This window comes from Lontra canadensis, unplaced genomic scaffold, assembly GCF_010015895.1.
Source record: "Lontra canadensis isolate GAN:19392208 unplaced genomic scaffold, GSC_riverotter_1.0 scaffold30, whole genome shotgun sequence".
NCBI classification, from domain to species: domain Eukaryota; kingdom Metazoa; phylum Chordata; class Mammalia; order Carnivora; family Mustelidae; genus Lontra; species Lontra canadensis.
The window spans coordinates 18,940,925-18,963,557 of NW_022631024.1; the positions used below are offsets into that span (position 1 = coordinate 18,940,925).

At 58.3% G+C, this 22,633-nt stretch overlaps 1 protein-coding gene across 1 annotated transcript in view; it reads right to left on the reverse strand.

The window, feature by feature from the left end:
* OLFM1 (olfactomedin 1) overlaps nucleotides 1–12,257 on the reverse strand; it is a 35,202-nt gene extending 22,945 nt beyond the window's left edge. The window contains exon 1 of the mRNA XM_032866234.1: nucleotides 11,896–12,257. Coding sequence (XP_032722125.1) covers nucleotides 11,896–11,992 — 97 coding nt within the window. The 5' untranslated portion in view covers nucleotides 11,993–12,257. The remainder of the gene's footprint in view (nucleotides 1–11,895) is intronic.
* Between the last annotated feature and the right edge of the window lie 10,376 nt (nucleotides 12,258–22,633).

The following is a 22,633-nucleotide window of genomic DNA, read 5'->3' on the forward strand; positions in this document are numbered from 1 at the left end:
GTCCGCGGTGCCGCCTCCCTTCCGCGCCCTGCGCCCGCGCCCCGCCGCCGGCTCGGCTCGGGCTCCGGCTCTGAGCGCCGCGCGGGCTGCGCGCGGGGGCCGCGGCCGGGAGGCGGGGACACGGCCGGGCGGCGGCCGACGCAATCTGCCCAGGAAATGGGTGGATTTTTCCTCTCCGCTCCGGCTCCCCGCCGCCCCCTGGCTGCTGGCAGCGAGGCCTGCAAACCCCAGCCGCCCAGGAGCTGAGACCGGTGTTCGGGGAGGAAAGGTGACCACCGCCCCGGGGTCCTGAAATCCGCCTGCTGCGCCTCGGTGGCTCGGCTGTCCAGATCGGTGCGCCCTGGCTACCCTCCCGGCTGAGTCAGGCCTCGGCATCCCTCTGGGATCACCCCCCACCAGAGCAGGCGGTCAGCCCTGGCTGCTGGGGACCTGCTTGGGGGTGGCTCCACGCTTCCCAGGCCAGCCCTGCTGCCCCCTGAAGCCCAGCTGGGAGGGGGTCTCCTGCCCCAGCCCCGGGGGAGAGGGAAAGAAGTGTAAAGGGGAGGGCTCTCTGGGAGCAGGGGTGGGTGCTCTAATGCCTCTGGGAAGAAAGGGTCTCGTGGCAGTGGCTGGCACCCACCACTGTGGGCTCCTGGGTGTGGGTGGGAGGGGTCCGTGTGTGCAGGAGGGGTGCAGTGCCCAGCTCTCAGGGCAGGAGCTGGGTGCAAGTTTGTGGCTCAGGCATCTCAGCCGGAGAGCTAAAGGTGCCCTGCCCTCAAGGAGCATGGCCCTGGGTGGGGGCCTTGGGGTCTGTGGTTGGGGGGCGAGTGGTGCTCCCAAGCCCCGGTGCTGGGGGAGAGGGGCCGGGCATTCTAGCTCAAGTGCCCGGCCTTCGGCAGCGTCCGGCCAGGACACGTGCGAGTCTCGGACGCCCGGGGCTGACTGGGTCGCACCCTGCACAGGGCTTTAGCCTCACAGGAAGCTTCCAGGGGGTGAAAGCCACCTCCTCCAGTCCCCGTCCAGCTGTCCCAGCCCTCTGGGAAGCAAAGAATTCCCCGGATCGCTGCTGCCTGGGTGAGAATAAACCCCCTTCCGAAAGGGGATTGCGAGGGGCCAGCCTTCCTGGGGGCTTCACTCTGCTCCATCCCCTTTCAGAGAGGGGACTTGATGACAGCCAGGAATGTCCTGGCCTGAGTGCGGGGTGAGACCTGGCGGGAGGGTTGGTTTCCTGATTGGCTTCGCTGAGGAACATGGGGAGTGCGGGAGGCCAGTTCCAAGCGTTGGGGAAGGGCGCCATCTCCCAGCGTGTGCTGGTACTGCAGGCTCCGCGGAGCCCCGGGGAGCCCAGGTCGCACCAGGTCACCAGGGAGGCGACCAGTGCCCTGCCTCCTTCCTCTGCTGGCACACGACGAACGGATTCGGAGCCCAAATCACACACTCAAATGCCCCTGCAGACAGTGGCCACTTAACTTAGTGGGAAGAATTCCAGGTCGAACTCAACCCCATCTACAAACTCTCAGGCCCTAGAAGCAGCACGTACTTGCTTCTAACCTGCTAGTGCGAGACACGGGGATAGCGCGCTGTGGACCGAGCCCGGGACAAGGCCGAGACACGGGGACAGAGCGCTGTATGGCCCCGGACAGAAACTGTCCCAGTGCCAGAGCAGACTGCCGGGACTGCAACCGAGGACACGCCCTGGCCAGAGGGGAGCATCACGGATGAGCCACTCAGCGCCGAGAATGAGAATGCAGACTCAGGGCGGACAGCCGGCCACCAGCTGGAAGACGCTAGCCAGGGAAGTAGCCCTCCTGTGCCTCAGTTTCCCCATCTATGAAATGGGTTTGATAATTGTGATCGTCTGTTTTCTCTGCAGGTATTACAAAGACTGGACGGTTAGTGGAGGTGCAGCCTTGGCACGCAGGGAGGTATCCTGCTTGGCACCAGACAAAATGTACCCAGGAGGGCCCTCCACGGAGCCATCAGGGTTTAAGTGAATGGCAGACCTGGGACGTGCGCCCCCCAACCCCGCCCAGAGACCTCGGCCACCCCTCCTGAGAGCTGCTGCTGCTGCTAACAGACACGCAGAGGCTGAGGGCGGTCCTGCCTGGGCACAGAAACAGCACCCGTCAAGCAGAGCCTCGTTCTCGGGTGGTGAGACTCCAGATGCGCAGATGTCAAGAATTAGGCAACGACAAAAAGCTCCTGATTTTGAAGAACATCTGATTTCACTTGATGTCAGTAATGTCCGTAAGGATTTTCAGTTGGCACTCTAAATCTTTAGAACACCAACTTGGCCGGGCTCCTCCCTGGAGAGACCGGAGCCCAGGCCAGTGGAGATGACAGAGATGACGCTCCGTCCGAGGGACTGGCACAGGCAGGAAGGTCTGGGGACTGCTGAGCAGCTTTGCTCCGCTTGCCTGGAACTCGCTCTGACCCTGGGCACAGCACGGGGCTGGCCTGGGGAAACCCCCTCTGCAGTCACGTTGGCGAGCCGGGGGGAGGGTTTCTGGCACCCCCCCCCCAAGTCATGGCTGGGAGGCTGGTTTTTAAACACGCGGCTCTGGGTTACTCGTACCGGGTTTGCCACACGCGGACGGTGCCTCGGAGTTCCTGCATGGCTCAGGAGCAGAGCTGGCCCTGGGAGGTCGGGGGGAAGCCAGCCCCCACCCAGCCAGACGCCTTTCAGCCCCTCCTCTCCACCTCTTTCTTCCTTGTCGGTGTTTATAAAGAAGTGGACAGAGGCATCGCTCACGTCCCTCCCTCCCAGACGGTGTGTGTAGACAGAACAGGGGTGTGCAGCGGGTATAGCCCTGCTCCTGACTCACTGGCAGCCTGCATCCCTGCCGCTCAGACCTGCACCCCTACCATCTTGACATGCACCCCCACCACCCTGCCCTACTCCTCTGCTGCCCTGCCTGGCTCCCCTGAACTCCTGCCTGCTCCCCTGACCCCCTGCCCTACACCCCTGCCCCCTGCTCTATGCCCCTATCACCTTGGCCTGCACTCTTGCCTCCCTGCCCTGCACCCCTGCCTCCCTGCCCCGCACCCCTTCCACCTTAGCACGCACTCCTGCCACGGTATCCCCTGCCCTGCACCCCTGATGCCCTGCTGCCCTGCCCTGCATCCCTGTCCCCCTACCCTGCTCCCCTGCCCTCCTGCCCTGCACCCCTATCACCTTGGCATGCACCCCTGTCTCCCTGCCCTGCACCCCTGATCTGATGAGCTGGAGGTTGGAGGGAAGTCACTTCCGACTCATCCAGTCCCAAACCAAAGTCCTCTCCAGTGGCCGGACTCCATGAGTCAGTAGGAGAGACGACGGCTCCTCGTGCGCTGGAGAGGGTCATCCGAGAAGCCTCGAGCAAGTGTGATCTGATTTAGAAGGCCGCACCGTATTTCCCAAAGCAAACTATGAATCGTTGAAGAATGAGGCATTTGGATCACAGACCCCTGGCGCCGGCCAACCCCACATGCTCCTGAGGAGGAACTTAAATCCCAGTTTCCACACGATTTCCCTAGAAGCAAGACCTCACTTAGGTTCATAATGCGGCAGAGCCCCGGAGCACTAACGGAGCAGGCGCGGAGCCCCGGACACCCTCACGCCGGGGGCGCGACGTCCCTTCATCGTGGTGGACGCCCCTGGGCGATGCTTTCACTGGGTCAGGCTCAGAAAGATGACGAGACCTGTCCAAGGTCACCTGGGGCGCCTGCCTTTCCCAGGACCAAGCCCCAAAACGTGGTGGCCCTCCGCCCGACTGTTGTCATGGTGTCTGCTCCCTTTGTCGTGACAAAGCAGCACCGGCAGACGGCTTGTAAACAACAGATATTTGTGGCTCACAGCGGGGGGGGGTGCTGGGCGTCCGAGAGCACGGGCTGGTGTGGTCGCGTTCTGGGGGGGCTGCCTCCTCGCCACATCTGGGGCACTAAGCCTGTCATGTCGGCAGAGTGCCTCCCAAAGGGCTTCCCGAAGGCCCCGCCTCCCAGTGCCGTCACGTTTTGGGGTTAGGATGTCAACATGTGAATTGGGGGGGACCAGCCAGGTCTGTATCCTCCAGCCTTGACCTTGGTGGACTCTGCAAGTTCACCAGCACACATGAAAACAAGAACGCTGGCCTCGAGGGCCCAGGGCTTCAGAGCTCTCAGAAGGAGGGCCGACCGAAGGACCCTCCTGCTGAGAGCTGCGTCCCTCTTCTAGGGGACTGCATCTGGGCGGTGTCAGAGCACGACCTGACGAAGGCCCACCGCATCCCTGTGGCCAGCGGGGAGGAACTCGGGGCGTCTCCGTGCCACAGACAGAACACGGGTCCACTCTGCTCAAGTCGGAGCCAAGGGACACCCCCAAAGAACCAAGTTTGGATGCTCTTTTGCTGTTAGGAAACCCTGCTCATTTTCCTCAAGCTCTCTGCACATAGCTGCGGGGGGGAAGAGGGAAGACAGACGTGGGAGACAGGGAGGGGTCCATGCAGCCCGTACGTGCCCTTTCCGCTTGCTTCCTGCTGGGAAGAACACCCTGCAGCACGGAAAGGGTCTGGTCTGGGGCCGGGCACCTTGGGAGGAGCCCACGGGCGACCTGACCCAGCAGCCATGGAAGCCCACCACGGGCAGCCAGTGCAAGCGTCCCCTTACTCCGCGCCCTCCATGGCCTCTGGCTCGACCCCGGCGGGATGGCGGTGGACAGGGTCACCGCTCCTCACACCCATTCCCAAGGAGGGGGGTCCCCTCCTGGCCCAGCCCCGTGCACTTGCCGGGCCCTCTGCAGGGAAGGGGCTCTGGCCGTAGCCGCCGTGGGGCTGGGCCGTGTGGAAAGGCCTGACGTGCACTTTGCTGAGGACGCTCTGCTCTCTGGCCGACCACCGGGACAGCATGTCCGGAGCGGGTCCAGAAGACCCAGGCCAGGGTTCCACCAGCCGCCACCAGCCTGCCCCACACGTGCTCGGTCGCTTCTGGGAGCCGCCGCTCGAAGCTCACTCACTGAGCTGCAGGGAGCTGGCCCGACCCGGTGCCGAGCCTCCTCCCAGGCCACTTCCTTCCACCGGCCACGCAGGCTCAAACTCCTCTGAGGTTTTGGGACTCACGGTGTCTCTTCCGGCCCCGTGGGGACAGCAGCCGCCTCCCGGGGGGGGTGCTCTGTGACCCACAGTTGTCCCTGGGCCTGCTTCTTCCCTAAGCCACGACATCCCCTTCCAGCCCTCAGTCCTGACTCTCTGTCCGTCCAGAGAGCTGGCTGCCCATGGCCCCTCCCTGTTGCCCCCCACACTCTCTGCTCCCGCTCTGGAAAGTTCTATGCCGCTTTCATAAAGGCTGCCTCAGATGGGCTTGCGTCCAGACCGGGAGACCACGGCTGCACGTCCTCCTAGTTGCCCAGCGGAAATGGGGTCCACTTCGGGGAGAGGCCCTTCGAAGAGCCCAGACGAGATAACTCTGCAGGGCCCTGTGGGCTGAGCTCGTGGTTTTCGGGGATCCCACACGAACATCACTGTTTCCCATTGTCCATTAAGGGAAGTCCCTGTAACAGATTGAGAAGGACGGGCTCGTTTCTACTGAGTCAATCAGTGATCCTGGCACGAGCTCACGGTTCCTGACGTGGATCGGAAGGTGATGGAGTCATGGAAACATCCGCGAGTCCACGCTCAGTCCAGTGGTGGAGGCCGAGGCCCCCAGAAGTCACCACCCGCTCAAAGCAGGACCTGGGCTCTGCCACACGTTCCTCCCTCCCAGAGCCCGCGCTCTGCCCTCGGAGATTAGGACCCTCTGCCCGCTGGGCCCGGACTCGGCCTCAGAAGGCTGCCCGGCCAGCAACAACAGAGGGAGGGTTGTCTCCGGAGAAAGAGAGTCCCTCGATGCCATGCCCCCGGCACCCTCTCCCCGCTCCCCTTTCGCAGCTGACCTGCCCTGCCCCTGCCTCTGCATCCACAGGACAAGGCCTGGAGGCTGGGCTGCCCGGAGATCTGTAGCCGGGGTGCACGGGGCAGGGCAGGAGCCCAGGGACTCACGTCCGCGGGCGGGGTTTGTTTGAGAGCCCATCCCCGTTCCCGCTCCGAATCCCGCTCTGCTGTCAGGTTTAACACCAACACCCTGCGGGCTGAGCTCGCTATTTATAACATGTCTGAACACACCTCTGTTCTCTCTTCAACCCTCAGACACCCCAAGCATCACTTGAAACAAGTGGGAGTTGCTTTCTTCCCAGAGCCACACTCGAGAGCCATCTCGCACCCGGAGAAGTCTCTGCCATGCTCGCTGGTGCCGCGGGAGCGGGGCTGCTGATCGCGGAGCGGGGCTGCAGATGGGGCTTCCGCCCGCCTCTCCCCAGGCTGCCCCCACGCTGCCCGCTCTCCTCCCGACTGACCCACGACTGTAGGTGTCATTAAACCCTGCATATGGACCACACAGGACCAATCCCCGCCGCCCAGATCAGAGCAAGCGGGTTGGAAAGCTCGAGTCTTTAAACACTGCCCGAGAGCAAAGAAGGCACCTTCACCCTCTGCCATCTGGCCATTCCTAAGATCCAGCCCGGGCCCAGAGGGAGGCGAGCTGGTGTTAGCGGGGTCTGGTCCCTCCTCCCCCGGGGCTGCGTGTGTGACGCCCAGAGCCTCACATGGTGTCACTGGGACCTCCGGCCCGTCCGCCACAAGCAGCGTTGGCGGAGTGTGTCTGTGTGTTCTGCGGCTTCTCGGACTCAGCCCTCAGGCAGATGCTGGGACCCGCAAGGACGCGCAGAGCAACCTCCTCACACCTCACGTTACTCCCCGGAGGACTGAGGGGTGGGGACTGGGTGCGCTCTCCCAGACGCCCCCGGGGATGGCGACTTGCTCGAGGCCGCCACCCTTCATGGTAGGAAGGAGACCACAACATGGGCACCACCCCAAAATGTTTGCGGAGCTCTGCTGCTCCCCTTCGAAAGCTGAGTTTCCAGGTCAGAGCACGGGGCCGGCCGCTGGAGACTCGGCCGACCAGACGCCCCAGGGCTGCCCTGCAAAGGTCTACAGGTCTGGCTCGATGGCTCCGGGCACCTTCTGGCTGCCGCTCATGACCTTGAGCCTTTCCCTCTGCTTTGCACGCTTCCTCTCCAGCTTAACAGAAACATGAGCCCAGCGTCTCAGGTGGCAGACAGATCTGGGGCGCACCAGGGCTCTCAGCTACGTCCCCTCCAGCCTCGGGGTCCTCGGCTGGACCGTGAGGATGCCGCACGGGATCACTGGGTTGCCCCCTGCAGATCCGGATGGCACTCCTGGCGGGCAGTGGGACTCGGGGACACCCAGCCGACAGTCACCCTCCTTGCTGGGATTAACCCTGTGCCGGAGGGTCTGGCGAGTTTCTCATGCCTGTGACCAGCCGGAAAGCGAAGGGATGGACATCTTCGCTTCCACTTGCTGCCCAGGGGCCAAGCCGCCTGGACGGTCGGGGGGCCCTGCCATGGGGTGGGCCCTACAGCGGCTGCTTTCAGAGTGTGAGGAACATCTTCAGTGCTCCTTTCAGAGCCAAAAATTGGCTCCTCTGCCTGTCAGCCTGGCTGGCAGTGGCCGTGTATCTAATTCAGTTTAGCTAGTAATTAGTTTTGTATTACTTTCCACGGTGATGTTAATACTGATTACAGGGCCTGATAACTTTAGTAATAAATACAACCCAAGGCAGAAAATTACCTTTCTTTTTACTGGGGAAGGCGGAAGTCAGTGGAATGAGAAGCAAATTGCTCTCCGTGATTTGCCAAGGAGGATTTACAGCTTTGTGCTGTCCTGGTGTCCCAGCGCCTCCCTGCCCTGGGAAGGGGGGGCGGTCCCCTCCCTGCTCCTCTATTGGACCAGCCCTAAGGCGGGAGGGAGCTTACAGACCCTCCTGAAATGCGGTGCGTCATGAACTAACTGGTTCGGGGAAAGACCACAGCGCCTGAGCCCCCCACCTCCCCACCACTACCACTAGCATCCAGTGCAGACGGGGGAGGCCAGGGACAAGGGCAGCTGGACAGGAGGTCAGTGGGCTCATCCGTCCAAGGTTAGACTCCAACAGGTCACAGAACTGGGCTGTTTTATCCTCATTAAATTTGCTCAGGGGAGCGGGTTGTGTCTTCCCCCTGTGGGACAGGCAGAATCTCAGAAGAGAATGGATTTGGTGTGATGGGTCCCAGCAGGGTTCTAAGGGACTAACCCCACCCCAGCTGTCCTGTCCGTGCATGGAGCCCACCCACACCTCCCCCAGGGGAGTTGGCTTTGCTCACATCTGGACTCGGGCTCCTGGAGCGGCCCTGACAAGCACAAAGACACTCAGCCCTCGAGTTCACGGTTCACAGCTGGAAGCCCTTCAGGGTGTGGGGGCGAGGCTTGACGTCCTTAAGAAAGGCCGAGCCTGGCTACAGACAGGAGCCCTGCTTCTCTGTTAGAATAAATTGGATTCCTCCACACACCCTTGCTCCTGCGAGGTCAGCCTCCACGGGGAGCCCCCTCCGCCCCTGCTGCCGCCTGCCCCCTGCCCCGGCTCACTGCTCGGACCGGACCACGGGCTGGCACATCGCCTGCTCCGACCCCAGAGCCCTGGGTGCACACACTCTCCTGCCTCTTACACAAACCATTACGGCAGAGCCTTGGGTCTTCCCACGAAGCTTGTCAGCCCAGACGCCAGACCACAGGGCTTGGACATGCTCTGCACCGCGAGCCTGGTCTGACTGTGCCAAACCCCACCGGCTGGCCTTGGAGAACAGCCCGGGGGCGGGTTAGCGACGGGGCAGGACGGGGTCTGGTCGGGGGCCGACGTCTTTGAGAGGCATCCCGTTTTTAAAAGGTGGAAGTTCATACTAAGAGGCTAAGGGCTTTTCTCAAGGTCACCCCAATGGCGCCTGGTATAAGTAAGGGCAGCCGAGTCAAGTCGTTACTATAGAGCCCCCACTCATTTCACACCTTCCTATGCAGACAGCATGCCCCTATTGCTGGACCAGATGGGCCTGGGGCTCAGGTAGCCCCAGCTGCCCCCTCCCCCAGGACAGAGGGGTCAGCTCCCCCACACCCAGCCTCCCCCAGGACAGAGGGGTCAGCTCCCCCAAAACCCAGTCTCTCCCAGGACAGAGAGGACAGCTCCCCTGCACCCAGCCTCCCCCAGGACAGAGGGGCCAGGCCCCCCACACCCAGTCTCCCCCAGGACGGAAGGGTCAGCTCCCCCGCACCCACGGGAAACTCCTAAGGCACTTCTCAAGGAGCGGGAAGCGCCAGCCATTGGTTGGAAATCGAAGAACGAGACCAAGTCAGGAGTCTCTCCGACTGAGGACAGGGTTCATGGGGCCCACCCGCCTGGCAGGCAGTGAGCCGTCCATCACTGGCTGGCACTGGACCGAGCGGCTTATCATACGCGCTGTGGGGGGACAGATGGCGCGGCCGTGTGCTGCTCTCCCCCGCCCCGCCCCTCGCTTCCTTCTGGCCGCACACGTGAAGCGCAGGTATGAGCCTCGCCTTTCTGACGCGTTCCCACTTGAACGCGGGCTGACCCCTATCATGACGGCCCTGGAGCCTTGCGTGCAGAGCTCTGGAAGGGTCTCCAAAGGGAGGGTGCGGCCGTGGGAGTGACTTAGACAATGGGAGAGGAGCAGGACAGGCGAGGGAGACAGACCCCGCAGGGCTCAGCCTCCAGTGCTCGGCTCTCTGTTGGCTGATTTGAGGGGTTCACCAGCATTCGGAGCTTTGTGCACGAGGCCGCGAGGTGTGGCTTCCCAGGGTTGAATCACTTCAGGATCAAGAAAGCAAGACTCTTGAGTGTGGATGTCCCCATGCAGCTCTCAATTCCAAACAGCCTGGTTCTGGCCCCCACCCGCTCCCCTCTCTGCTCCCCACCTTAGAGGCTACTGATTAAGGGGACAGGCCCCTGGCCCAGCCCCCATGGCACGGGGGCTCCTGCCACCAGGGCAGGACCAGGTCGAGGGGCTCTCTGGAGCTGCTGGCCACTCGCAGAACCTTTCTAGACTAGGAACAATCCTAGTGATTTAAGCTGGTTGAGTCTTTGTTCTAAAATCCCACCCCAGTTCAGGACAATAGGCCTCCACCAGACAAAACTCTGATAGCCCAACCCCAGAGGCAGCCCCAGGAGGGTGGGGCCGTGCCTCCGGGCTGCCCTGAGGGACACGGTTCCCCAGAGACATCCATCCTCCATCCGTAGCTCCGCATCAGAAACAGGAAAACAACACCATTCCCTTGGCTGGTGCAGAGGGGCAGGGGCCGGGAGCTGACCTGGGTCTGGAAGGGGGACCTGTTTGCAGGAGGAGAGGCAGGTGTGTGGGCAGCGGCTGGCTGACCCTCGGCAGGGGGGAGGGGGAGGGGGCGGGGGCGGGGGGGGTGGCACGACCATCAGACCATCAAACACTTTGGCCACCAACACAAAGCTTCCAATTGAAGCGGAACGGAAAGTTTCTTCCCAGAACAGGGGATCTTTAAAAAGATCGGGAGGAGGAGACCGCCGGAGTACAGCCGTCAGTGGTCAGGGTGCCTGGAATCGAGAAGGCCACCGAGGCTCGGAGGGCCCTCAGGACAGCCCCTTCGGGGGCCCTGGGGAGCTAGTTATCTCTTTCCCAAAATTGGCACATGCTGCCAATCACCCCTGCCCGGCTCCCTCCGCCCGTGTGTGCCCGTGTGTGTGAGTGCGTGTGCATGCACGTGCATACGTGCAAAGGTCTCCATCCACGGCGCACAAGCCCTCCGGCTGGGCTCTCCCCGCGCCAAGAAAACTTCTCTCCCGGAGACTGTGCAGAGTCTCTCCAGGGAAGCCGACTATCTGGGGGCACCAGGGAAGGGGTCTCCAAGGGCAGTGGGAGCAAGAGAAACCTCCCCCCGCCTTCCTGAGCAGAGCCAGGGAGCCGGCAAGGGCTTCAAGGCGGGACAAGGGAAGCTTGTTCCAGAGCCTTCTCTCCTGTGATCCACCTCTCGGCCTCTTTGTTTCCTCTTTTACCCTGAGATGGAGGGAGACAGAGGGAGGAAAGGAGGACCAGGGGCAGCTGGGGCTTGTGGCCAAGGTGTGGGGCCGCCCGTCCACCTCCTGGACCTGCAGCTCCGAGGGGCCAGCATCCCTCAGCTCCAAGCGTGGCACAGTGGCACCATCGAAAGGGCGTTTTAATGTCACTCCTGAGCAGCCAGGCTCCTGAAGCTGGCAGCCTCAACCCAGCACCCCGGTGCCAAAGCAACACCCCCATTCCAGTGCTCTCAGTCGACCATTCTCCTCCTCCCAGCCCTACCAGCTCAGAAATGGATTTTTTAAAATGGAGAATGCCAGCCAGACACAGGCTTTCTACTGACACATTGTTCAGGGGATGGCAAGCCCGCTTCAAATGCCCAGCAGTCCCCACACACGCACACGGCGGCTTGCCACTCACACTTCCTGCCGCGCATGTGGTCACAACCCACCCACCCCAGGCTCCGCGCGGAGCCCACAATGCGCCCAGCCCGGCACGCACTGTCTGGCCTCCCGGGCACAATTGCCCCCACCACCTGCTTGGGGACCCCCAAGGGCAGTGTTCTCCCCAAAGGCAGAGATGCTCTGTAGCAGGGGTGTGGGGGTGGGACTCAGAGCTACCTCTGGAAACGCCAGGAGCTTGGACACCTTGCCCGGCAACCTCTCCCTCCCCCCAGATGACAGTAGCAGCTGGAGGAGCCCCTCAAGCTGCCCTTTGAACTTCTGGGGGAGTGGGAGGCTGGGGGTCCTGAGAGAGAGGGGGCAGCCTCACAGCCGCTCAGGGCCGGGGCTGGGGGTTCGGGAGGTGGGGACGCGCAGCAGTCTGGGGTCGGCCCCACCCCTCCCTCCAAGCCCGGCGCGCTGCCCTCGGGCCCCCTCCCCAGCCAGGCGCCAAGCTGCCAGCCAGCCGCTCCGGACTTGCCGGTCCCCGAGCGCGCTGGGCGGCCGCCGCGCTCCCTCACTCGCTCGCGGGGAGGAAAATGGCGTTGGATGCACGTACTTGAGTGAGTTCCGTGCCCATCAGGACGAGGAAGAGGAGGCTGAGGAGCTTCCGGGCCGGTTGCATGTCTCGCTGCCACCGCCGCCGTCCTGGCATGCAGGAGCCCTGGTGCTGGCGCCGGCGCTGCGTGGACGCGGACGCGCTCCCGGCTCTGCTGGCCCCGCGCCTTCAGCACCCCGAGCCTCCGCTCTGCATGGCGAGCGCGTCCTGCGCGCTGTCCCCGCTGTCCCCGGGCGGGGCGCGGCCCTCCGCGGCCCCTCCTCCTGCGTTCCCCCACCCGCTCCGGCGCGCCTGGGCGGGGGTGCCAAAAGTTTGCGAGGAAGGCGGCCGGGTGGCGCAGAGGGACCCGCGCGCCACGCTCACGCGCGGGAGTGGGGAGGGCGGCGGCGGGGAAGCAGGCTGGGACAGGATGTGACATCAAAAAGGCGGGGGAAATTTAACTCGGGAGAGAAGAGTCCATCCTGGCTGGCTGGGGCCGCGGGGGCTCTGGACTCCAGCGATCTGGGAGGGGGGTGGCAGGGGGCGGGGCTGGGAGCAGCCGCCAGGGAGGGTCTGGCCTGCCCGCCCTGCCCCGGGGGAAGCTCGACATCTCATCTCCAGGAGGTACTGAGACTGAAGGTGAACGTGTCCTTAGGTGTCAGCGCTTCATGAGACGATACACTGACGCTCAGACCCTGGAAGGGGGTCTCAAGGCAGGCAGGGCTAGCAAGCAGGTCATCTGGCACTGGGGCGGGCCTTCTTCCTGTCCTCCTTGGGTGGTCAGCATGGGGGCGCAGAAGCTGTCCTGGGGCTGCGTGTGGGTGAGGATCTGTCCTTGTGTTTGTGGTTAGTGTCCATACATGTGGGGGCAGGTGCACACAGGCCTGGAAGGGGCCCCCAGGGGTCTGCATTGTGTTGTCCTTCCTGTCACCGGACGCTGTCCTCTTACATGTACTCCCTGCTGGAGATGCAAGTCTTAGACCAGGGCAGCTTGTCCTGGGGTTCCCACTTCCCATTTAAACCCCTTTCTGGGGACAAAAGTCCCCAAGCACCTGTTTTCTGAGAAGCTCAGGTGATGAGAGATGCTTAGACACATGTCTCTCTTCTCCATGGTTCGGTGCGTAGCTGTCGGAAAGTGCACTCTGGGAAGAGGGCTGCCAGCGGCGAGTGGGATGGCTCGAGCTTCTCCCATCACAGGCGGGGAACCGGGAGCCCTGGTGGGGGTAACAGCATGTCACCCGAGGAGGGGTAGAGCCAGGATGGGGTGCCAACTCTCAGCCTGTCCCCGTGCTGCCGGGCACTGGAGGAGGCACCCTCTGGGCAGGGGTGCAGGTGGGCTCCGGCACCTTGAGAAGAGAAGGCGGTGGTGGGCTGCCAGGCCTCCGCTCTCTGAGCGGCTCTGCCATGGAGGACCCCTACTCTCTGGGGTCTGCCGTCCAGTGGGGTGGGCCCTGAGAGCCCGAGAGCAGGTGACCCCTGGGAGAAGGGGAGAGGAGCCGCCCCCGGAGCTCTCTGCCACTGCCGCTGCCCGTCCTCCCCCTGCACTGAGGGTTCTCGCTGGCCCGTCAGCCACTGGGGGCCGCTGGGAGAGGCTGCGCGGAGCTGGGGGGCCGGTGTCTTGTCCAGGGAGGGGCTCCAAGCGTTTTGTCCCACACTGCTGTGGGACAGGAATGAATGATGCCGGTACCGGCCCCTTAGGCTGTTGAGAAGACCGAATGCAGGACTGGTACAAACATTTTGTAAACTCGGAAGGACCAGGAGGGAGGTGCTGAGGGTCATGGAGGGCCTTCAGGGCACCGGGCCTGCCACCTGAGCTCCCCTTCTGCTGAGCCTGGAACAGAGGTCTGGACATCTGCGTGCGTGGCACCCCTAACCACAGTGGCCAGAAAACTGAAACGACTCAAGTGTCCCTTGACAGAAGGTGAGTAAGAAGGTAGTGTGTTCGCAGGCTGGGCTGTCACTCAGCTTCCTGCGTTCTGACACGAGCTTGTGGACAGACCTGGAGGACATCGTGCTAAGAGAGGAAAGCCAGACCCAGAAGCAAGGACCCCATAGAATCCACTCCCACCAGGCCAGACCCGGGGGAGTTGGGCCATGGAGACAGAGGGCTGGGGGAGGGGGGAGGGGAGTCTTGTGTTAAGGGGACAGAATGTGTGGGGCGATAAACAAGTCTGGACCTGGAAGGAGGTAACAGGTGCACGACATGGTGAACGTGCTCCGTGCCCCTGAATTAGACACTTAAAAATTGAGAGAAGTTTTGGGACGCCTGGGGTCTCGGTCAGTGGGTCCCCTACCTTCGGCTCAGGTCACAACCCCGGGGTCCTGGGATCAAGCCTCGCATGGGGCTCCCTGCTCAGCACGGAGTCTGCTTCTCCCTCTGCCCCTTTCCTGTTCTTGCTTGTCTGTCCCCTTCCCAAATAAATAGATAAATAATCTTTTAAAAAGTTGTGAAGATTTTAGGGTCCGCATACACACACGCCTAATTTCTTAAATAATAATATACCCCAAACCATTGTATTGTATGCTTCGATGGGTCGATCATGCCGGATGTACTTTATATCTTAGTAAAGCAGGGTTTTTTTTTAAAGTTACATACTCGTTTTTGTATTGCTTTAAGAAAATAAAATGCAAAGAAGAGCATAGCAGCGAGAGCAACAGAAGCCCACGCCCAGAATAACCAGTGTCGTCACTGGGGGCGGCCGTGCAGACACCTGTGTGTGCAGGTGCGCAGGGGAAGGAGACTGCGGAAGTGTAAGACGGTGTCCCCTAAGACCGCGTTCCGAGTCCTGACCTGCCATGTGGACTCGTCAGCCTCCCGGGCCCTGCCCTCCAAGCCCCTTCCTGCCAGCTGGGTGCAGCCCTCGGGCCATGGCGTGGGAGACGCCTGGGACCGTACCTGGCACACACAGGCTCAGCCCTAGAAACTCTCGGGAGAGGCGGGCAGGCGCCGATGTAGAAGGATGAGGTCATCCCCCACGCGCTCTGCAGCCTGGAAGTAGTAGATCGAACTTGAACCTGACAGAAGGACGGGAAACCAAAGCGAAGCCGAAGACATTGGGAACTAGAAGCTCGTTTACCGCCACAGCACAAGCACCGTCTCCCAGAAAATCTGCTAATGAGGAGAAAGAGAAATCCCCGGGGCCCGTGAGCTGTGGAGCTGAACACGCTTCCGGCCCATGCTCCCATCCCGGCCCCATGCGACACGCCCCGGCGTGGACACAGGGCAGGGGTCACTCGCTCTTCCTCTGGCTGCCCTCCTGGCTCTGTGTTTATTTCTAGTGCTTCTGTTATTTTCATGTTTCAGGGTTTACACTGTTCATATCGACCTCCCACATCAAAGTCCCCTTGTGAGGGGCCCCGGGGGGCTCCGTCGGTGAAGCGTCTGCTTCCGGCTCAGGTCACGATCCCGGGGTGCTGGGATCGAGCCCCGCGTCAGGCTCCCTTCTCAGCGAGGAGCCTGCTGCTTCTCCCTCTCCCTCTGCCCCTCCTCCTGCTTAGGCTGCCCCTCCCCCACCTCTCTCTTTCTCTCTGTCAAATAAATAAATAAAACCTTAAAAGAAAAATCCCCTGGCGAGCTGGTCCTAGTTCTGGATTCCAGGGGACCTGGTGCCGGCCCCCCTGCCACCAGCAGTCTCCCCCGGGTTCCGTGCTTTGGTTCACCCCTTTTGGGCTGGCCAAAGTCAGGTGCCAGGTGACCACAGCCAGTGACACTGATACACCTCTCTGCTGGCCCGTGTAGATGCTTGTCTTTCTTCCTACCCTGCCAGCTTTCCCACTTGGGAAACCACGAGGAGCCCCTGAGCTGGGCTGGGACGTGGCCCAGTGGGTGTCGTGCCACAGGCGTCCTGCCCTGGAGCTCCCGCCTTGGAGCGCTTGGGAAGGAGCTGAGCTCCCGCTGAGACCCCTCTGGAAGGCTGAGCGATATGCTTCGTGCTCCTTTAAGACAAGCCTCCTTCCCCTGCCAGCCTCATTACAATGTGACAGAGCGGTTGCCAAGGCAACGGCACTAACTCTCCCCTCTCCTCTCTGCAAATTTCTTAGCAAATGGGGCTGCTCCCACGCAAGGTGTCGGCCGCCTGTGCTCAGAGCCGGCAGGCTGCCCGGCTTCTCCCTCGTCCAGGCGCTGAGCCGAGTGCCCACCTTTCCTTCCCAGCCTCTCCAGGCCCTCGATGACCTCGGATAAACTGACTCCAGACTCCCAGGAGTGACAGGTGTAGATCCAGAGCCCACTATGTGACAGGTGGGCCAGACACAGCCTCCCGGGGTGTGGGCACCAGGCCTGGGGTCACCCATGGCCGACTTCCCTCATCAGCTGCTGGTCTTTGGGGAGGAAAGGGTGCTGGTAGCGCCAGGCCACCCGGCTTCGCTCCTGGACTCGGTGCCTTGTCACTGCTCAGATGCTGGCTATGCCAGCAGAGACCACACCGGTGCCACCATCCTTAGCCCCGTGGGGTGTCCAGCCTGTGCTAAGAGCCATGGAATCGTGGGGCCTCATAGGGGTGGGATGCTCCTGCCCCTTCCCTCTCTTGCAACAGCTTTTCTCCTCCTTGTCCAGCCGGGGTGCTGGGGGGACACCCTGGAGCCACTCTCTGTCTCTGGGGAAGGGCTAAAGAGAGGCCATCCCAGCGCAGGGTCTCTTCTGGTGCTCGCTCCGAGGGTCTGCACAGCCTTTGGTCCTCCTCCCTCCAGCTGCAGCTCGACCCACAGCTCCACCCAAGGACAGAGATGGTTTACTTCCTCTCACATCTGTGCGGAGTCCCTCTTGCACTGACCAGGACCTCCAGTAAATGCCGAGTAGTGGGGACAGCAGGGTCCGTGAGGGGACAGCATTCACCGCGGTGAGCAAGATGTTACCATACCATAGATGTTAGTGTGGACTGAGAAAACGGAAGCACTGGGGTAAGAACAGAACCTCTGATTTGGGTATCGGGACTGGGATTTGGGGGAACAGCCCCACTGGGTCCCGCTGAGGAGTCGAAGGGAGCGGTCTTTATGGGCAAAGTGTGGAAGTGTTAGGAAAGGTACAAGTTGTTTCCAAAAGTGATGACTGGAGACCGAATGACATTTCTCAACCCACAGGTTTCCGGGTGCCCCGTGCCAGTGCCTGGCAAGATGCCCTTTGCGAGGTGCCCAGTTCTCATCAAGAGTGCAGAACCTGAAGTCCCGGGTTTGGTCACACACGCTCACCCGGTTCAGTAGTTCAGTTCCTGTCCCCAAAACGGGATGAAGTTTGGGTCCCAAAACAGAGCCTCACATGCTCAGAAGTTTTCTGTGGGTTCATGGAGCTGTCCTCGTGGTTCTCTTTATCCTTAGTTGGCTGAGAATTTTATTACGATTGAAGTTTAATTCTGTCCAAGGAATTTCCTGTATCTACTGAAACAAGTGCCTGGTTTTTCCTTGACGCTGTTCATACTGGTCAGTTACCTTAACTGATTTTCACATGTTAAACCATCCTTGCATTCTGAGAGAAACGCTGCTTGGTCTTAATGGATCATCCCTTTCCGTAGGTTGCTGGGTCCCCTGAGCTGTGCATAGGCATCGAAGTCCGTGAGGAATACTGCTTTCTAGATGCTGCTGTCGTTTTTCTTTTTTAAAAAGATTTTATTTATTTATTTGTTTGAGAGAGAGAGACAGTGGGGCAGAGGGATAGGGAGAAGCAGGCTCCTAGCTGAGCAGGGAACCTGATGTGGGGCTTGATCCCAGGACCCCGGGATCATGACCTGAGCCAAAGGCAGATGCTTAACGGAATGAGCCACCAGGTGCCCTGGTTGTTGCAAAACCTCATTTAAAAAAAAAAAAAAAAGATATAGAGATACACAGACGTCCTCTTTCCTCTAATGCAAAATTTGGCAAGCAGTGTTGTCCAAGGAATTTGTCCTCTTCACCAGAAGGAATTTATCAGATGCACCAGTGTAAAATTACTAATGATACCCTTATCAAATTGTTACTGTTGTTGAAGATATCGGCATGAAGATATTCATGGTATTTTCTTGTGTTTTTAAGTTCTGAAATAGCAGGTTGTCTGGTGGCTTGGTTGGTTAGGCATCTGAGTCTCGATTTAGGCTCAGGTAATGATCTCAGGGTTGTGAGATCGAGCCCCACATCGGCTCCTCATTCCTTGTTCAGAAAGGAGTCTGCTTGAGATCGTCTCTCTCTGTCTCTGTCTCTCCTTCCCTCTGCCCTTCCTCCTGCTCACCCTCTCTCTCTCTTTCCCTAAAATAAATAAATAAATAAATCTTTTTAAAAAACAATCTGAAATAAGCAATTTTTTTCATTTCTGATACGGATTTTTTGTGATTTTTTTCTCATTTTTTTTCTTGGTCTGTCTAGCTGTGGTTTAATCAACTGTTGGATCTTTTCAAAGAATAGCACTTGGCTTTGTTGTCAATTTTTCCTATTTTTATTAGTTTCCTGTTTCTCTGATATCTTTTCCTTATTCCTTTCTCCATTCTACTTTGAGTTGATTTTCTCTCTCTTTCTCTCTCTCTTTTTTTTTTTTTTTCAGCTCTTGAGATAGGAATTTTGGTGATTGATTTTGGACCTTTGCTCATTTCTGACAGAAGCCACTTAGAACCGTGGATTTCCCTGTATGCTCGGCTCTAACGGCACCCCATAAATTGTCACCTGTTGTGTTTCTGTTATCCCTTTTGTGTGAAATATTTTCTAATCTCCATTGTGATGTCCTCCTTGAGCATGTTAGATGCTGTTGGCTTGCATACATTTGGGAGTTTCCTAGATCTCTTATTGTTGATTTCTAATTTAATGCCACTGGGTCCAGAGGGCACACTCTGTCTGACTTCAATCCTTTTACATTTGGTTTATTTGCTCCATGGCTCAGAATACGGTCTGTCTGGGGAACAGACCGTGTGCACTTGGGAGGAATGCACATTTTTCAGTGACTGGGCTTAGTGTTCAGTATCAACTTTGTCAAGGTGATGGATGATGTTGTTCAGGTCCTCTACATTTCTATTGACTTTTCTCTCCAGCACCCCCCCCCCTTTTTTATGAGTGTGACCTCGTTTTTCTTCTTTCAGTTCTACCAATGAGTGTTTCATACATTCTCAGACTCTGTGCTTGTTTCCTCTTCCTGGCAAATGGACCCATTTATCTTTACAAAATCTCCATCTTTATTTTTGGCAACATTTTTTGTCTTGGAAGTCTATTGTACTTGATGGGAATAAAGCTACTTTAACTTCTAACCCTCCTGTCTTCATGGTGTATGCTTTCCACCCCCTCACCATTCAGCCTGCTTTGTCTTCATACTTGAGATGCTTCTTTCGTAGACGGTATTGACAGATCTCACTTTCCATTTGATCCATTCTGATAACCTCTGCCTTTTTCATTGGAGTACTTACTTATTCTATTAATGGAATTAGTGAGTGTTAGGTGTGTTGTTTTATATCTCTTTTCTGGTCTTTTTTTCCTTTTTTTGTTTGTTTGTTATTCTTTTTCTCCTACTTTCTTACTTTCTTTTGGATTATGTGACTGTTTTTAAAAATAATTCCATCATAATTTGTTTCTTGAGGTTCAAGTTATGCAGCTTTGTGTTGTTATTTTAGGGGTTATTCCAGGGATACAACAAATGCTCCCTAATTTTTCAGTCGACCTGGGTTAATGGTCTGTTCACACCTTTGTCCTTTATAAGATCATCATCAAATGTGTTACTTCACATGCATGATAAACTCCCAAGATAATGTCTATGTCTTGCTTTAGCTGGTCTTGTGTTTTTCTGAGAACTTAAAGGGAAAATTCTTGTTTTCTCTTTACCCAGATACTTGCCACTTCCGGTGCTATTCGTTCATTCCTGAAGACTCACATTTCCACGTGGTATCATTTTCCTCTGCCTGAGGGAACCCCTTTGCCATTTCTTGTTCTGTAGGGTCCTGCAAGAGGATTCTCTTAGCTGTCCTTCGGGGGAAATGTCTTTACTCTTCTCTGTTGAGGCTACTTTCACTGGATCTAGAATTCCTGGCAGAGAAGGCTTTTCTCTTGGCACTTTCAGATCGCTCAGGTACCATTTATTTCCACAGTGTTTTCTTGCTTTTCTTCACATCGGGTGATTTCTATCCCCTGGTCTGCATTCTGGTTCACTGAGTTGCTTCTCTGTCCTGTCCAATCTGCTAATGAAGCCCATCAGGTAAACCTTTTTCATTCATGATATTTTTTTTTCAGTGCCAGAATTTCCATTTGGATGCTTTGACATTGTCTGCCTGATTTTCTATCTTTCCGTTAATTGTGACGGTGTTTTCCATCCCTTCATGGAGCATAGTTGCAAATGGCAGCCTTGTCTAGTAAATCCAACACTGGGTTTATCTCAGGGTCTTTTCCCTTGCAGATGTGTCACTTTCCTTCCTACTCAGTTGCCGAACACTTTTTGGAAACTATTGCCTTGTTATGAGACTCTGGATTCTGGGCGTTGCTCCATCTTACTTGGATAGATGCAGACGGCACACTCGGGCACACCTGTGGATGACAGAAGTGCAAATCTCAGTTACGCCCACTTCCCCTCTGCCTGACGCTTGTGCCTTCAGGGTCCATCCAGAGTGTTAGTGTTTGTAGTTGTTTTTGGGGAGAAGATTGGTTTGTCAGTTTGTCTGCATTGGAAATAGAACCCTGGAAGCCATCTGTTCCATGTGGATGTGTTCACCACCCAGAGGGACAGAGAGGAGAGGTGGTCATGTCTTCAGAGGCAGCTCATCCCAGGCCCTTGTATGGAACAGGCCAACTTTCACTCCCTCCCTCTGCTCTGGCACTTTGTCGTCGGCCTCCACAAGCAGCCAGGTGGCACTTCGAATGTTCTGTCTGGAGACTCCATCAGTAGCTCATGGGGTTTGTGGGTTATTTAGTTCTGGTTTTCCATGAAACCACAGGAAGCAGTGGTGGCAGACTTCTTCCTTGAAAGAACAAAGAATGTGTGGCATATATTGACAACCCACAGTCTGGCCCTCCATGCTCCATGGCCCACTAGGCTCTCACATGCCTTCTGCCCCTTCCATGCGTCTCCAGCCTCCTCTTGCCGCCTGGGATCACAGCCGACCTCATACCTGTTAGGTTTGGGTGATGGCAGCCCCATCCATGAACGCCACTCTGCCCCATGCCTACCATGCATAAGGTCACCGCAAACTGGTGCTCAAATTGCATTAATTAAGTGGGGCTCAGGAAGGACAGCTTGCTTCTGGGGTGGCCTGGAGGCTAGGGAAGACTCAAATTCTGGTGCTGGACTTACCTGAGCACTGGTCACTCGCATGTGGGCCATGGATGCTGGTGGTCTGCTGGAACCTCCTGCATGGGGTCCTCTCTATGTGGGTGCTTGGCTTCCTCCCAGCATGGTGGCAGGGTGTCAAGGGCAGCTGTCCAGGAGAACAAGGTTGAAGGAAGGGCATGGCATTTTTATGAACTGGCATCCCTTCCTCTGTATCCTATTGGTTGCAGTGGCACAAAGTCTGCCAAGGTTCAAGGAGAGGAGACACAGGCCTAGCCATGGGACACTTGTAAGGCCACCATCGTGGTACAGAAGGCACACAGGGACAAGACATAGCAGGGGACCACATTTTGCAAATCGATCTGCCACAGGGACTATCTGATGAATGAGTGAATGTTAATAAAAAGCAACTATTCTATCTTCTGCTTTAAAGAGCTTATGATAAAAAAAAAATGAAGAGCTCACAATGGATTGTGCAAAGCAGTTGCTTTTCTAAACATATGATGTGTTTGCAGCTCTGCACTAGGAAGGTGCGCTCCAAGGTCTCTGCTCCTCAGCCATTACTAGTAACCAGTTATTACAGACAACAATGCTTCCAGAGTAATCCTTGTATCCCGGGCCCCTTCAAAGGGTTTGTTGATGTTAACTCCTTTAGTCTTGTACCTGCTGGTCCTGTCCAAGATCGACGACCACTCACTCCAGGATGTGAACTCTGAAAGCCACATGGCACGTAACTTAGGACCCACATTCTCCACACCCGTGTCCGGGTCCCAGGGCTCCTCTTTCCCTCATTGTTTTGAGCATCTGGTCCCCTGAGGCTCTCAGGACTTGAGGCCTGCAGGACTCAGGGCACCAGGCCAAGCATCACAGCCAGAGCAGGGGAAGGTTCAAGGGCAGGTGTGTCTTAAATGTTCTGCCTGCACTGAGGGCGCAGGGTGGGCAGAGCGAGTCCGTGGGAAGGCCGTGCAGGGCTCAGGTGGGAAAGGCAGTACGTGAATGACTCTTCCTGGGTCTCTAACCTGCTCTGAACCAGGACCAGGGAGTCCTGGCTCTTCTTGGGTCGGCTGTGAGTGGGAGCATTGTGCACATGGAGGGCAGGCTACTTTCATGTGCTCGGTGTTGGGCCAGGGCCTGGGGCAGGTGCTGGCGGAGGCCCGCAGAATCAATGGGCATGTACTGGGGACAACACCTGTGATGGTCCCACAGCTTCCTCAGACCTGCAGGTGCTGGTCCTGGGAGGACCCAGATCATGGACTGATCTCTCTCCTGCCTGTCCTGAGACTTAGACCCGGACAGAGGGCCTCATCACGGTCACCTGAACTCCTGCAGTCCACTGAGCCCCTTTCTGTCCCCCGTCCTGGTCTGTGGCCCCCTGCTGTCTGTGTGCCCAAGGGAAGGGTCACCTTCCACACCCAGACCTGGTCCCAGCCTTTCTGTCCAGGAGTGAATGAGAGAGACCGCGCCTTCCTCTGCAAGGGACTGACTCCGTGACCTGGGCTCTGTCAATAAATGTGTCTGGTGGCCACCCTCAGTGGGTCACACTCGTATCCCCCACA